General features: G+C 39.9%; 2 protein-coding genes and 1 long non-coding RNA gene across 3 annotated transcripts in view; 1 reads left to right on the forward strand and 2 right to left on the reverse strand.

The window, feature by feature from the left end:
• LOC126407080 (uncharacterized) overlaps window positions 1-3,893 on the forward strand; it is a 70,622-nt gene extending 66,729 nt beyond the window's left edge. The window contains exon 3 of the long non-coding RNA XR_007571754.1: window positions 3,712-3,893. This is a non-coding gene — a long non-coding RNA (uncharacterized LOC126407080). The remainder of the gene's footprint in view (window positions 1-3,711) is intronic.
• LOC126407079 (protein bicaudal C homolog 1-like) overlaps window positions 1-11,968 on the reverse strand; it is an 86,081-nt gene extending 74,113 nt beyond the window's left edge. The window contains exon 1 of the mRNA XM_050071751.1: window positions 11,492-11,968. Within this exon, the coding sequence (XP_049927708.1) occupies window positions 11,492-11,684 (193 nt within the window). The 5' untranslated portion in view covers window positions 11,685-11,968. The remainder of the gene's footprint in view (window positions 1-11,491) is intronic.
• A 2,288-nt stretch (window positions 11,969-14,256) lies between these two features.
• The window catches only part of LOC126406657 (ubiquitin-conjugating enzyme E2-17 kDa-like), an 8,449-nt gene continuing 6,986 nt past the window's right edge, over window positions 14,257-15,719 (reverse strand). Inside the window, exon 5 of the mRNA XM_050071089.1 lies at window positions 14,257-15,074. Within this exon, the coding sequence (XP_049927046.1) occupies window positions 14,856-15,074 (219 nt within the window). The 3' untranslated portion in view covers window positions 14,257-14,855. The remainder of the gene's footprint in view (window positions 15,075-15,719) is intronic.

The raw sequence follows: 15,719 nt of genomic DNA on the forward strand, positions 1-15,719 counted from the left end.
GGGGGGGGGCGGGGGGGGGGGGGGGGGTGGGTGGTGGTGGTGGTGGTGGTGGTGGTGGTGGTGGTGAAGGGCCGGGTGGTGTGTGTGTGTGTTTCTGCTTTTATGTGTGTGTGGTGAGTGCGCACGCGTGCGGGGTAAGTCAGGAGTGCCCCCCCAAAAAACGTTTCTAAAATAGCAACCGCAAACCAGACAGAATGTAAATCTGCACTTTGAAAAGGGTTGAAGAAAAAGAGCTTTGAGGGGCGTAGAAAAACAGGTATTCATTTCAGCCCATTTACAGTTCCAGGAGCATAGAAATGGGTCACAGCACTCCAGCTCCACTCGGACGGCTGAAATAGGACTCCTGGTTTTATTTTCTTGAGTAATGAATTACAGGTTTTTCCGCCGACTGAAGCTCAATTATATTACAGCTCCTGAAAGCTTCATCATGCCCAGGATGAAGGAATTCAACGCGTAAGCAAAGTCGAATAGAATTGTTTAATTGTATCAGCATGTTTCAGTAAAATCTGTAAGAAAGAGAGAAGAAAGGAGCGAGGGGGAAAGTGGCAAGAGGCAGCCGAGCAAAGCCCAGTGAAGATAAAAATCCACCAGTTAAATCAACTGAACCATTTAAATTACAAACTGAATGCTGTGACGTGTGTTTGCTTCCCATATGGCCCCCTCTCCAAAAATGCACAGACACATGTAGAGAGACTTTAAAGGTCTAGTGTGTAGGATTTAGTAGCATCTAGTCGTGGGGTTGCAGCACTGAAACTTCTCCCATGTGCCAAGTGTGTAGGAGAACTAGTAGCTAATGCAAAAACAACGACCTACAGATCCTAGATCCGATCTAAAGTCAAGTGCATGCAGGTTTCTTAAAGTAAACAATTTAAGAAATATCAAAAAATAGGGCTGCACAATATGCAAAAAGATTATTTCGACACCAGTTTCATCACGATACAATATCAAATCAATTCATTAAACAATACGATATTTGCTGATATCAAGTCTGCCGCAATTACGATTTCAATTCGATGAGATTCAGGGGCCTGCGATCAATATGAGACAATATCATATACCCATTTAACACATTACGTTACAGAAGAAGCTGCCACCCTTTTCTTTTTACTTTTGGCCATAAAAGATAAAAACAACATATGAATAATAAGTGCAGTAAATTTTACTTTAACCTGACTCCACGAACACGCATAACAACAGCACACTGAATAAGTTGACCTTCAGGGCTTTCTGCCAGAAAGAATCTTCTGGCAAGATCATTTCACAAAAGCATCAAATTCAGCTCAGTAACTGTCACGATTTATGGACAAAACAACTTTGTTTTGCTAGTTACACATTATTAGCTTAAACATGTTGACACTGCATAAATTAACCTAGCAGCTAGCAGACTTTTCCTCTACTCATAGCTCAACAAATGACATGTAACAATATCATTTTTCTTACTCACAGATGGTCTTAAGTCACCATGTCTCCTAACAAAACAGCTCAGTTGAATTTCAGAAGGGATTCACACTGTTTCAGCCTGACATTGTTGAAACAGCAGCTAACATTGCTGCCATGAGAAATTAGCAGAGTGAGATGCTCGTGTTTTAACTCGCAACTCACATACAGCATGTTCTGTATCTGTTGACCTGCATTTTCTCCATAATCGAAAATGTTTTCACACTGCTGATTTATGTCCATCCATCCATCCATTTTCATCTGCTTATCCGGGGCCGGGTCGCGGGGGCAGCAGGCCTAGCAAAGCACCCCAGACATCCCTCTCCCCAGTGAAGCTTTCCAGCTCCTCCTGGGGGACCCCAAGGCGTTCCCAGGCCAGACGAGATATGTAATCCCTCCAGCTTGTTCTGGGTCTGCCCCGTGGCCTCCTACCAGTGGGACGTGCCTGGGACACCTCCAGCGGGAGGCACCCAGGAGGCATCCTAATCGGATGCCCGAACCACCAAGTATAAATCACTGTTATGTCCAAGAGGATTTTTGTCATCCTCATCATCTTTGAGGCTGCTTGTCATCTGCCTGCCCCTGTTTGACAGTGACACATAGTTCCAAAATAATGGCATAACATAAAGATGATGATATGGACTGATGTTTTACCTTTGCATAGATGATACTGGATCGCTGATCATTGAATCGACACATCAATCCAGATCAATGGACTGTTAAATCCCTAGTAATTTTCCCCTTTTTTTTGCTCACTGAAAATAATCTATAAATAATAATGATGTTATTTACTGCTGTTATTTGTTATTTAAAGCATGTTCCTGTACATCTGGAATATGATTTGTAGGCTGGGCATCACTGTAACACTAGGGATGCACCGATCCAATATCTGGATCGAATATCGGCCCCGATATCATCAAAAGAGATGGATTGGGTATCGGAAAATGCAACCTATACCTCAGGTGATCCTTTCCCTTTAAATCTATTGCGATGCGAGCTATGTCATACGCCATGGAGCGAAGGAGAGAATCTGCTGTGTGGAAGTATTTCACACTATTTCAACTGCTGTTGCACAATTGTTTATTTTTGTTAAAAATGAATAGCTCATCATTGCATTAATCTGTTTCATCTTGTTTCATTTTATCTTAGGAAAGAACTGTGTAGTCATCAATGTCTGATGCCTCTAGTCTTTTCTGTTCTACATGTAAAGGTATATAGCTTTTTAGGTCAACCATGGTATCGGATCGGTATCGGGTATCGGACGATACTCAAAGCCACAGCATCGGGATCGGTATCGAAACTGAAAAAGCTGGATCGGTGCATCTCTATGTAACACCACAATGCTTTATTTGTAATGTTGTATTGTGACACATTTTACCTTTACGGAATAGGTGCTGCTCTGGTGATTTGGATATTGCAGTTGGTCATATTGCAATTTCAATAATTACTTCAGTTAATTAGATTGTGAAACTTAAGTTTGGATATTTTCTTACAACCCTATTCAGTGTCCCTCCTACGCAGTCGTTCATCTTGACAGCAGATGAAGACTGAAGACTAAGACTAAAGACTGTACCATCAATACAGTCTGAACAACAGGCCAATCCTACCCTTTCCCTCAAACTGACAACAGGATAAGTGTCACTATTTCACAGGTCACAGTTCAATCAGAGTGAACTCTGTGTGAGGAACTTGAGGCAGAACCTGGAAGCCAATGTGTGTGAAAGTAAATGAATCTCTGCTTTATTGAAATGAATGTGAAGCTTTTTTGGTGTCCTGACAGTGGTAACTACTCTGACTGTGATCCACGACTACAAAATAAGCACAACTGCTGCTTTGCCACACTCACACACACATTTTGTAGAGAATCCAGTCCAAATCTGGTTTAAACATCACAGTATCTCCCAATGGCAGATGATAACCTCATCAGAGGGAAAGCACAATTTTCACATCAGAGAGGATTTTCCTTTCTAGCGCTGGCTCCGTCTATTGTTTTCCACCCTTCAGTGCATTTTTCTAAAAGGTGGTGTGTGTGTGTAAGGTTTCTCCCAAAGTCCCCCTGCCTCTCCATCTTTGCTTTTACTTCAAACTACTCCATGTAATGCTATTATATTAGAGCACTGAAATCAAAATAGCTTTAACATTGTATCTAATTATCCATTATAGAGATGATTATATGCAATTAAGTGTGTGGGTATACTGTTAACTTTCTTCGCTGCAAAACTGAGGAGCGCAAGCTACAAAAACACAAGTGTTTGTGATGTCTGTGTGTTTCAGTAATGTTTCTGCCTGGGTTTGGTCGGGTTACGAGGTGAGGACGGTGTCGTAGTGTCAGAATAAAGACCCGGGAAAGTCCAACAACTCCACAGTGGATCTGACGGAGGCTGGAACAACAGAGCAGTGTTCGAATGCTCAAGAGGGAGCAATAGAGGGAGAGAGAAGAGAAAGCCTGCAGCACATTCCCCACAAGACACTCACTTCCTGTCTGTGAGTCTTACTCAGCACCCAGGAGGACGAGGAGGATGAGGCCCTCACACATACTCCCCTCATTATGTGGGTTTTGAAGCCAGAGAAATAATTCTCCAAACAATAAAGGAAAAAAAAAGAATACTGAGAAATATAATTGCATTTTCAGCAGAGGACAATTTTCCCTTCTCAGAGGATGACTTTCCACTGGCCTCTGTATGAAAGTATTCTTATTTTGTGTGGCCCACAAATAACGTTGTATGTGAGAAACATTTCAGCACACATGAACAAAACAACTCCTCTATCACTACATACTGAGAATACCTGTACTTTCTCATTACCATATGCAACAGTTTTTCCGTTCTGAGACAAAGCCGCCCAATAATAGTCTGTGGTTTAGGAGCAGGAAAACAAATTAGTTCAACGAAGAAAATGATTCACTTAGCCTAATTGCAGGTTGTTGTTGCAGTTACTGGCCCACCAGGAGGCCGTGCTAAGTCACAAACACCACTGAACTCTCATCATTACTAGTCTGAGCAGGGAATCCCACAGCCAGCTCCTCAAATTGACCCATACACGGGTGAATACATAGGTGATGCACGCTTAAAAAAAACCCATGGAAAACCTTGTTGCACATGCAGAAAATGTTACCTCTTTCCCACACTTGCCTCTGGACTCTTCACATCATAATGAATGTAAGAAAAAACAAGACACAAAAGTTCTCTTATACTGTTCCCTGTACACATAAAACTATCTTTCAGGCTTTCATGCCTGTGTCAAGGTATCCAAGCCATTAACTTGGGGAGTTCTATTCTGGGGTGCCAACAGTACAACAGTTAAACCCAGATGGCTGTCAGGGTGAGATTTTGTCGTCACTTTACACTCTATTTACTGATCTAAGCCCGGGGAACCTGCGTCGCTGCCAATGTGAGAGACAGTAAATTTGTAATTGCAAAGCAGTTAACAATTTCCATTTTCTCCTGATGCAAACGGTGCCAGAACGGGGGCGTGAAATACGGCTGATCCAAATAGAGGGTAGTTTAAGTGTGTATGCTGGGATTTTGCTCCGGTGTGGAATCATTCTGGTGAGTCACCAACATATTCTAATGGGTACAGAGTGCTTCACTGTCGTTTCTATTCTCCAAAATTTATGCAACCCCCTGACTATATGGCTCTTCAACAGTCTGATGTCCCACTCTGACACCTTTTCTGAGTACAGCCAGGTTTATTGTGAGGACAACATTTACGGATTCTGACAAAAAGCTAATATAAATGTTATTATGGCACTAAACTTTAGATGCATTGCTACAAGTGATCAGATTTCTCCGGCCAAATGTGAAAAACGACACTTGCCTGTCGGGCACATCAGTTATCCGATTAGTAGATAAAATGCTGATGTTGATATAGATTAAATAATAGATCAAACTAATTCAATTTTATTTATAAAGCCCAATATCACAAATCACAATTTGCCTCAGAGGGCTGTACAGCGTCAGACATCCCTCTGTCCTCACAGCAGATAAGGAATCCCTCCCCCAAAAAACCTGGTGGTAGGAACCTCAGGAAGAGCAACTGAGGAGGGATCCCTCCTCCATGATGGACAGATGGCGTGTGTACAAAACAGATCAACATAATAATCCCTGTCTTCTATTAATGCTGAGTAATAGTTTGCTCTACCATTTCAGAGGGCCTTCCTGTACATTTTAACACTGCTTTGCCAGACTAAACACGATTATTCCAGTTTGGTTTAATGCCAATTTCTTTCAAATTTTCGAGATACTTGTTTTAATTTTTGGTTTGGGTAGTTATACCACGGAGTTAACTTTGTTTGTTTCATTATCTTCTTTTTAAAGGGACAGTGTGTAGGATTTTCTCCCATCAAATGTTGAAACCGTTCATTGCATTCAAACGGATAGCGCACTCTAGCGCCTCACTGTTTCAAACGCGTATTGCAACTAAGATAGCCGCTGTGTACCTAAAAGCAAGATAGTGAATTATATTGCGCTGGGGGATTTGGTACCACATAGCATCTAGCAGCTTGCTAATGAACACAAACAAATGTTCCCAAAGTGCTAATATTGCTCTACGACACTGTACGATCCTCTGAGTGTAACAAGCATGAACTATGTACTAATTAGTTGGGTTAAATCATTCATTTATATTTGGATCTTCATCTGGTGATTCAACGCCTGCACTGGTAGGGAGAGGGAGAGAGGTAGGATCGGTAGGAGCTAGGCGTGGAGGAAGAGAGAGGAGGACGAGCTAATTTGGGCAGCAAAGTTTTTTACCCGTCGAGAACAAAGCAGGCAACGTCAGCGTCCCTTTTAAAACCTTTCTCCTTCAGCAGCCATTTCCACCTGGGAAAGGCTACCCCGATGTTGACCCCCGTTTTTTTAAATTCGCCGGTCACGTTGCCTTTTTGATTCCCTTTTGCGCTTTCTTGGCAACGAGGATTCCGTCTCCCGTGATGCTGCATATGCATGATCCTGCATTATGCTCAAAGAGTGGGACTTTGTTTCAAATTTGCCAGGGTAGCAGCGAAATGCCTCTTGCTCCTCTACTTTGGCTCCTCGGTCACGCAGCGCTGGCCTGGGTCTCAACCTAAACGCTGAAGGCGGGGCTGTATGTCCCTCGCTGGCGGAGGTATTTTGAAGATGGTGAAACGTTATGGAACCCCCCCAGACGACTTACCCACACAATGTACAAACAAATCCGAAATCTCCTTTTACGGGAATAAGTCAGATTATTGGTGGAGGTAATGATACACCAATGATGACATTTATGAATGCAGACATCGATTTTTGCCAATAAGCAACTGAAAATGCTACACACTGTCCCTTTAAGAGATGCTACAGAGTCAAGTGTTGTGTTGTTAAAGTCAATATAGGAAACCTCTGTTACAGTGGGGCATGGTATTAAATTTAATGTTGATGGAATTATTTCCTTAAAGTTTGCTACAGCACTATCAGTTAAACATCTGGAACAGTAGCTTTTGCCAAGTGGAGTGTAATCGAGTAATAAGACATCAAAAGTTATTAAGTAATGATCTGATTGAGAGGGATTTTGTAGAAAGATTAAGACCTCAATTTCAATTTCGTCAGAGCGAGATCGCGATCGAGGGTGTGGTTAAAACAGCGAGTGGGTACATGTACACTCTGACACACAGTGAGTGAGGCAGTCATTATCAACGTCAACATGAATATTGAAATCACCTACGATAATAACTTTATCTGATTTGAGGACTAAACTTCATAAAAACTCTGAGAATTAAGATACAAATCCAGAATAGGGGCCAGGAGCATGTTACACTATAACAAACAGAAGTGGCTGTGACGCTGAACGAATGAAATCATAGTAAAAAAAAAAAATGATAATGAAGATAAAGGAATGTAATACATGTATATACTGGAAATGATTCCAAACTTCCTAATTATATCAGACACATGCCGGACATGACAGACAGACAGGCTCTTCAGCAGGTTGCCTCTGGGATTGACTGTAAAACATAAAACTCTAGCAGTCCATGAACAAAGCATGTAATCTGGCAGACACACACGTTACAGGCTTATTTGTCTGTTTGCCAACATGCATCACACCATAATTCCTCAACACAGCAATTAGCTTGCCTCTTAAATAAACACTGAGACCACAAAGGTTATCGATCAAAGCATTCAAGTCGATCAACCAATCATGATTCAGGCACAACAGACACCGCATTGAACAATTTCATCAGTACAGCCTGACTATAATGTACTGGAAGCAAATGAAACTGACCTGCAGCATGAGCAAAATGGCACGGTTTATTTAGTCAAATATTTTCATGCTGTGGTAACTCTGTTGCTATCATCTGTTTTTAATTAGAGTTGATTAATCTATTAATTGATTAGTTGCCAAACACAACATTAATCAGTCTCAGTTTTGATAATAAATGGATTGCTGGTCATTTCTTAAGCAAAAATGGCAAATATTCTGTAATTTCAGTTTCTCTGATGGGAGGATTTTTGGATGTTTTTTTCTGATTTATCTTATTATTAATTCAATATTTTTTTTTAATTTGTTTTCCTCATCAGACACAACCAAACATTAAAGACAATACTGTAGGCTCTGCAAAGTTTTTATGAGCAGTTTTCACTATTTTGGATATTTTATAGATTAACCGATTAATCCAATACTCAAGAAAATAACTCATATTGATCGTTTATAAAAAACAAACATCAGCTGCAGCCCAATTTTAAATCTTCCTTGTTTCTTTCCATATTCATTTTTATCATCGATGTGTCACTATTTTTGTCCAACATTTAAAAAAAAAAAAATAATCCATATCAAAACCCCTCCTGTATGTGTAGGTAAAAAATGTGTTATCCATATGCAAGACAGTGAATTAATGTTTAGCCATACTGTACACAAGCAAGTGTACCGCACAGCAGTTTATTGCTTAACCACTGATGTAATAATTTATAAAAGAGATGGCTGTTCCTGAACCAGATGGTCATATCAGCCCCTAAAAAAGGCCGACTAGCTCAGACATATTACCTTGATGCGATAAAAAGTCAAGATGCTGAGCTATTGTTGTTTGAGAAGTGAATGCAACAAGAATCGACCCGTGGCTCTTTGCCGAGGGTCAAGCACACTTAATGTTCCAGGAAAGAGAAGCCAGAGATACCGTCACAGACAGTAAAACACTGAGTAAAAATACACTAAGGTTCCCATAAAATTATTTCATTAGCGTCCAGATTCTTGCCTTCAGAACATGCTGTACCACGTCAAAGTCTAAAGCCTGTCCAATCAAAACACAGCCAGATGTTACAGAGCTCTGACCCAACTGGATGTGTCTAAAAGAGCTATTTATTATTGAGACTTGAAATTGCATCTATGGACACAAATCTTATCCAGTGAGCTGAAACTAGACTGAGACTAGCTTTCTGTAGTTATCAGTGCATCATGTGCAAAACTCAACAGACTGTGTTTTTACATACGATGCAACCAAACTCCCTGGATTCTTCCTGAAGGCCACATGCCAAAGTTTAAAGCAGTTTCACAGTTGGGATACTGAGGTATTTAAACCTGAATCTACAACTGGTCAGAGAAATGTAATGCAGCAGCCGTCTCTACTCCACAACCCAGCTGCACTGTCAACATGAGCAATGTCACCCATGATGTCATGATGCAGCAATTGTGAAACAAGACGTTGGCAGAGATACCAGAGCAAATTAACAAAACTATAAAGAGCCGGTAGACCGGATAGATTATACACAACGCATACAGATGCACAAACAGACACTTGTAGGATATGGCGCACGGTTTGTCTGGGACACTTTAGGGCTGGCCTCTGGTTAAGTTGTTTTCCTGGAAGAGTTGGGGATGACATGGAGCTTTGAGGAATGTACCGAGCAGCGAGGCAGCAACCAGGACATCCTCAAGGGGAACTACGTGTGTGAGTGCATGCGTCTGTGTGTAGGATAAACTTCAACACTAGACGCTCGCTGACGATTACTCCAAAAGTTTGCCTCAAACTTTAATCACATCTTAAACATTACAGACTAACAGCTTTCACCGAGTAAAATTTAGAGCTACAATCAGCGTCATGCTACTGTACAACTCTTGTTTTTAATTACAGCACAATCATGACGGATGTTCCTACTAAGGTCATGTTTGGCTGCCACTCAGTCTTGATAAAATGGTAAAAGAATCCAGCCCGTTTACCGAAAGCTCTAATATTGCTCTCTCTTGTGTTTTGAATATGGGTGATGAATGATCTCAACCTTTGAGTTACCAGGGAACTCTCGACAGAGACCGGCCTGGCCTGTCTTTATGAGTCTGTCATCGCTTGTTTAACTGTTCGCTGTCAATTGCACGACATCAGAAAAGAGATTACACAGTGAATCAGTTATTCTGACTATCACTTTCTCGATTGAGCAATTAGCTGTTTGGTCTATAAAATGTCAGGAAATGGTGAAAAATGTCTCCAAAAGCCCAAACTGACATCTTAATATGTCTTGTTTGGTCCACAATCCAAAGATATTTAGTTTACTGTCATATTGGACTGCACAATATGCAAAAAAATTATATATACTGTGATTTATTTATTTTTTACTGTCGATTATTGTCTTGATTAATAAAGCAGTTGATTGGTCTATGAAATGTCAGAAAATGTAGAAAAATGTATGATCAATGTTTCCAAAAGCCCAAAAGAGATATTTAAATGTCCCGTTATGTCCACAATACAAAGATATTTAGTTTACTGTCATAGCAGGGCTGCACAATATGCAAAAAAAAAAAATATATATTGCAATTATTCTGATAGATATTGCAATGACTCACAATTTAGTGGGAATGGTATTTTTTGCAGTTTACCTTCACTGACACAACACAAAAAACAATAATGATGAGATATTAGCTGGGGTCTGTACCAAACAAGCATGTTGAATGTGATTTATAATAACACAATGCTTCATTTATATGTCATCACACATTTTACCTTTGTCAAAACATTGCAGCTCCTGCAATTTGGGTATTGCACTTGGCCATATTGCGATTTTGATAATATTTCGATTGACTGTGCAGCCCACACATGCAGGAAAAGTCAGCATGACACTGTTCAACAGGACTGCCGATTATTTTTCCAATTATGAAAACAGATGTTTGGTATATAAAATGTCAGAAAATCCATCAATGTTTCCTGAAGCCCAAGATGACGTCCGCAAATATCTTATTTTGTCCACAATCACAAAGATTACTCTCAGAGACGTTAATGAACTGGAACATATCACGTTTAAGAAGCTGGAATCAGGGAATCTAACATTTTCTTCCTTTAAAAAAATACTCAAACCAATTACTGGATTATCAAATTAGCTGGCAAATAATTTAATAACTAACAATTAATCAATGAATCGTTGAAGCTCTACTGTATAACAGAGTACTGTCTTTTGTAAGAGGAACCTGGCGTCAAGGTTTGAGGCAGAGAGCATCAATTCGTTTAAAAGATGTTTTCTAACAGTCTCTTTCTAAGTTTAACTGAGAAGTAAGCAAACTGCATGCTCAGGTCAATTGCAGTTGAGTCTATAAACAGACCATGGGAGTCTGTGCAGCGCCAGCCTGTGGTCGGGGCATGTTACTGCCCTCTCCATCAGCACAGCAATGATGATCACTGTCTTCATGTCTTTGACCTCTTCAACCTTCTGTTTAAGCTTGTTGCAGACACCACGCACGCCCACATGACTGTAAACTCAGCAGCTTCTCCCTGTGCTCGGTGTATCACTTTCTTTTGTGTGAAAACTCTAATTGAAAGCTCAGAGCTAATTGATGCTTAATTAGCCCCTAATTGGCTCCGGATCACGCGCATGACACGCTCGAGCTTCCTGACCATGCTGAGAAGGAGTCTTGAAATTTGAACTTCCCAAAAGTAGCATGTGTGTACAGAAAGTGTCATTTTATGAGTGTAGCATAAACAAAGGGCCGTCAGAGGGCTGCTGGAGTGTGCAGCTTCTCGGAAAGGACAGGGTACAATTACAGGAGATGAGACGTGGACAGGATAGACGTTTAGAAAATACTTTAGCAGTAACTTTGTAGTTAGTTACTTGGTTTATTTTACCTAATAACATGACTTCCAGCTTCTTGCGGTCCACCCGAAACCTCTCCTCAGTCCACTCCGGATCTGGCAGCGGATGGAGCCCGCTCAGATCCTCCTCTGATCCAGGGAGAGGAGAGTCGGTGCTGCGCTCGCTGTTGGAGCCCTGGTCCGACTGCTGCAAGTATCCGCTTAAAGTGTCGCACTGGGCAGCCATTGCGCTGCGCAGCAACTTCTCCGGTGGCCACTGCGTTTTAGTCAAAGTAAAGTCGAGCTGAGGCGAAGCGGTTGAAACTTCTGTTAACTTTTCTTTTGTTTTAATCCCGTCACTTGGCGGTGTTGTGCGGGCTCATGGCAGCGCAGTTGAGACCTTCCTCTGCAGTTTCTTCAAGCCCCTTCGTTTTCCCCCATTAGGCAGACTTCTAAAAATAGGCAGCAGCACTGGTCCACTCGCTATAGGTTGTCTGCTGAGTTAACGGAGCGTCGTACAGCACACAGCAAACATACCAACCAACTCCTCGAGAAAGTTTCACGTGTCACCCTGCAAAAAAAAAACCCGGGACTCCTCCCAGAAACCTTTTTTTTTAACCATCTTACTCCCCCTGGATTCTGTGAAGTCTTAAAACTTTATTATATGTGTGAAATTCACTGAATTCAATTTGAGTTTGTGGGGGACACGTTTATTGTGTCTCATTTATGGGAAGCTGTTATGAAACAAAATCACAGTTATTATGAGCTGAAAAATACAATTCAAGACCACTGCATATGAAAATAAACAAACACAAAGGCAGGCTCGAGTACTTTCAATATTTTATGCCACTTTCTGACACAGGCTGGCAGTTTATAATAACACCCCATGTCGTCAATTTATTGGTTTATAGAGGAAACACTCGACACCCTGAGAGTGGCCATAGGGAAGCAATACAGGAAAGAGAAAGCAAAACAAATGTGTAGAAAGTCACAGTCTAAAGATGCTGTTTATGTGCTGAGTGAAATAGTAATAATAATAATAATAATAATAATAATAATAATAATAATAATACAGAAGCAGGAGTTCAGTGATGTAAACAGTAAAAGGTTTGCAGGTCCCTATAGGAATATGATTCTGGCATTGTTCTCATGCTGTGGCCAGGAAATGATTAATGATGGTTTTCAGGGCTATAGTTTTGTTACGTGTGGATTAATGTGTTCGTTTTCTACAGTTCTGTCTAATATTTTGTTCTGCTATATTTGGGATTTCATAACATTCTTCCTATTTAAATTATTCATAAGTCTCACTTCCGAGCATAAGTGGGTTATGAGACAGTGGGCCCCACCACCTCTACTACACAAGAGCAAGACACCCAGACTGTGTGATGGTTTATGTCGTTTTTTGTTTTGTTTGTATCTCTTTGTAGTCATGAATCTCTTTTTGGTTACTTTCTGTCTCTGAGGCGATTGTGTGTCTCTTTATTGTTGTTTTGCCCCTTTTGTTGTTATTTGTGTCTCTTTGTAGTTAATTTGTGTCACTTCGTGTTTTTTTTATCCCTTTTGTAGTCATTTTGTGTCTCTTTGTAGTCATTGTGTCTCTTTGTAGTCATTGTGTTTCTTTGTAGTCATTTTGTGTCTCTTTGTAGTCATTGTGTCTCTTTGTAGTCATTGTGTTTCTTTGTAGTCATCTTGTGTCTCTTTGTGATTGTTCCGTATCTCTTTATTGTTGTTTTGCCTCTTCTGTAGTTATTTAATGTCTCTTCATGTTTTATCCCTTTTGTGGTTGTTTTGTGTCTCTTTGTAGTCATTTTGTTTCTCTTTGTTGTTGTTTCGTGTCTCTTTGTGTTGTTGTGCCATTTTGGGGCTATGTTGTGTCTCTTTGTAGTTATTTTGTGTCTCTGTATTGTTGTTTTGTCCCTTTTGTATTCGTTTTGTGTCTCTTTGTGGTTATTTTGTGTCTCTTTGAAGTAATTTAGCATCTTTCTTCAGACATTGTGTGTGTCTTTGTGGTTGTTTTGCTGCTTTTTGTAGTTATTATGTGCCAGATGTGTTGGTACGTCTTAATTCGAGTGACATTTTGCAGAAGGAGGAGGACCAGTAGGCCCTTTCAGTGGGGTCAAGGCATACATGTTATTATTTTAAGTGTTTTATTTCAATTATCAGCAATCTACAACAATGTTTTTCTTCTGGCAGGTAATTAGAGCTGATCTTAATAGAATTGCTGACTGGAAAGATGAGGGACAACATTTTTGTAGGACTAGGACATGTCAAGTCCTCACTCAGCACAGTCGTGATTAAGCCACACCCCCACAACACTGCAGAATGTATATGCCCATCTTTACATTAACATCAGCATGTTTATAGTGTATTCTGGACACATCAATAGGAGAAAACACTAACTTCACCAATGCACAACTGAGCTGCTCCCAGCCGAGATAATGATAATGGGTAGTCTCATTTTAATGAACAAGACATCTCTTCTTATATTAATTTTATTGCTACAGTATGACACTATAATATCCACTATCCACACGAATAACCAGTTAGCAAATGGGCCTGAATTACATGTAACACAAACAAGTTTCTCAAACAAGTTTCCCTACTTGACAAACAGGTTGTCAAGGAGCAACAGTTCCTAAGTAGGAGTCTTTGGGCGGTAAAAAGTAAAGGCTACCACCTAGTGGCCATGTGAATAGTAGAAAAAGGTCAGTCTCAACTTTGAAATATACTGAGAACTGAATTAAACATTTTCATGCCACAAGATGGTTCAGAACTTCAGTTTACTCATGTGTGTTGTCAAGAAACAATTTGCAATCCACTTACTGATTAATGTCTTTAATGCAAAACGATGAAAAATAAATCCAGTATGGTCTTGTACAATATAAATCTCTTAAAAGAAAAGTATCATAAGGCCATCTCACCACAACCAATATTAATAATAATGACGCCAATTTAAAGGGGAAAATAAAATAAACAGTAGAAACAGTGAAGTCAAGTAAAGTCCAAGTATAGAAAAATGAAAAAACACATAAATATGAATGGACCTACCTTGATATCGTATATCTTTATATCAAAAATCCTTTTAGTTTAGGTATTTGGGAAAAAAAAGTATTTCTAGCCATTAGTTTCAACACTGATATCTGAACATTCCCCTGTTTGCTCTTCCAATTACACCTTACAAAACCTACAATTTCATAGTTTTCAAAGTGACAAAAACACACAGGGTGCAGAGGTTCATTTTTGGATAATCAGGCTTGAAAATCCTGTTACCTGTGCTCCTAGAGGCTGGAAATCATTCACTTGGAAGAATGCAGATTTGGTGGATTGATTCACCAAAGGGACTTCACTGTCACGCGCATTTTGATAGAATTCAACTCACCTATCTTTGGCATTTCCTCCCCAACATCCTAATTTACCCTTAAACATGTTTCCTCATGACTTCAGTAAATTGTGGGTACAAACCAGATCCTACACAGTGCTGTTGTGATATACTACGCTCTATCACACAGGCAAAATGAAGATATGAGTTACCTTTCGATACTGTAAGAGCAGGTGACCACTGTGACCTCAAGATGTCAAGGCAGATACTACCATTGCTGTTGATGTTTGGGTGATAGATTTTCGTTGTAAAGGAAATCTATGAAAACAACAATAAAGCAGTAATAGATAAGAAAAAACCTCTTGTGACAAGGGCTGCATCCAATGATTCATTATTGATTAATCATTGGTTCTATAATATGCTTTAGAAAATAGTGAAAAATACCTGTTTAAAGAATGTGGTGTACATCTGAGCTACTCAGTAAACTTACCTTTGGTGGTTTAAAGGGATAGTCCGTTGGAAAATGGACAGAAAGGAAAAAATACTAGTATCGATTTTGTGTCTCTTTGTGGTTGTTTTGTGTCTCTTTCTTGTTTTTTGCCCCTTATGTGGTTATTTTGTGTCTTTATTGTTGTTCTGCCCCTTTTAAAGTCATTTTGTGTCTGATTGTTTTGTGTCTCTTTGTTATTTTTTTCCTTCTTTGTAGTTATTTTGTGTCTCTTTGTTGTTTTTTCCTTTTTTGTAGTTATTTTGTGTCTCTTTGTAGTCATTTTGTGTCTCTTTGTAGTCATTTTGTGTCTGTTATTTTTTCCTTCTTTGTAGTCATTTTGTGTCTCCTTGTAGTCATTTTGTGTGTCTTTGTCGTTTTTTCCTTTTTTGTAGTTATTTTGTCTCTGTCATTTTTTCCTTTTTTGTAGTTATTTTGTGTCTCTTTGTAGTCATTTTGTGTCTCCTTGTAGTCAT

This window comes from Epinephelus moara, chromosome 19, assembly GCF_006386435.1.
Source record: "Epinephelus moara isolate mb chromosome 19, YSFRI_EMoa_1.0, whole genome shotgun sequence".
Lineage (NCBI taxonomy): Eukaryota > Metazoa > Chordata > Actinopteri > Perciformes > Serranidae > Epinephelus > Epinephelus moara.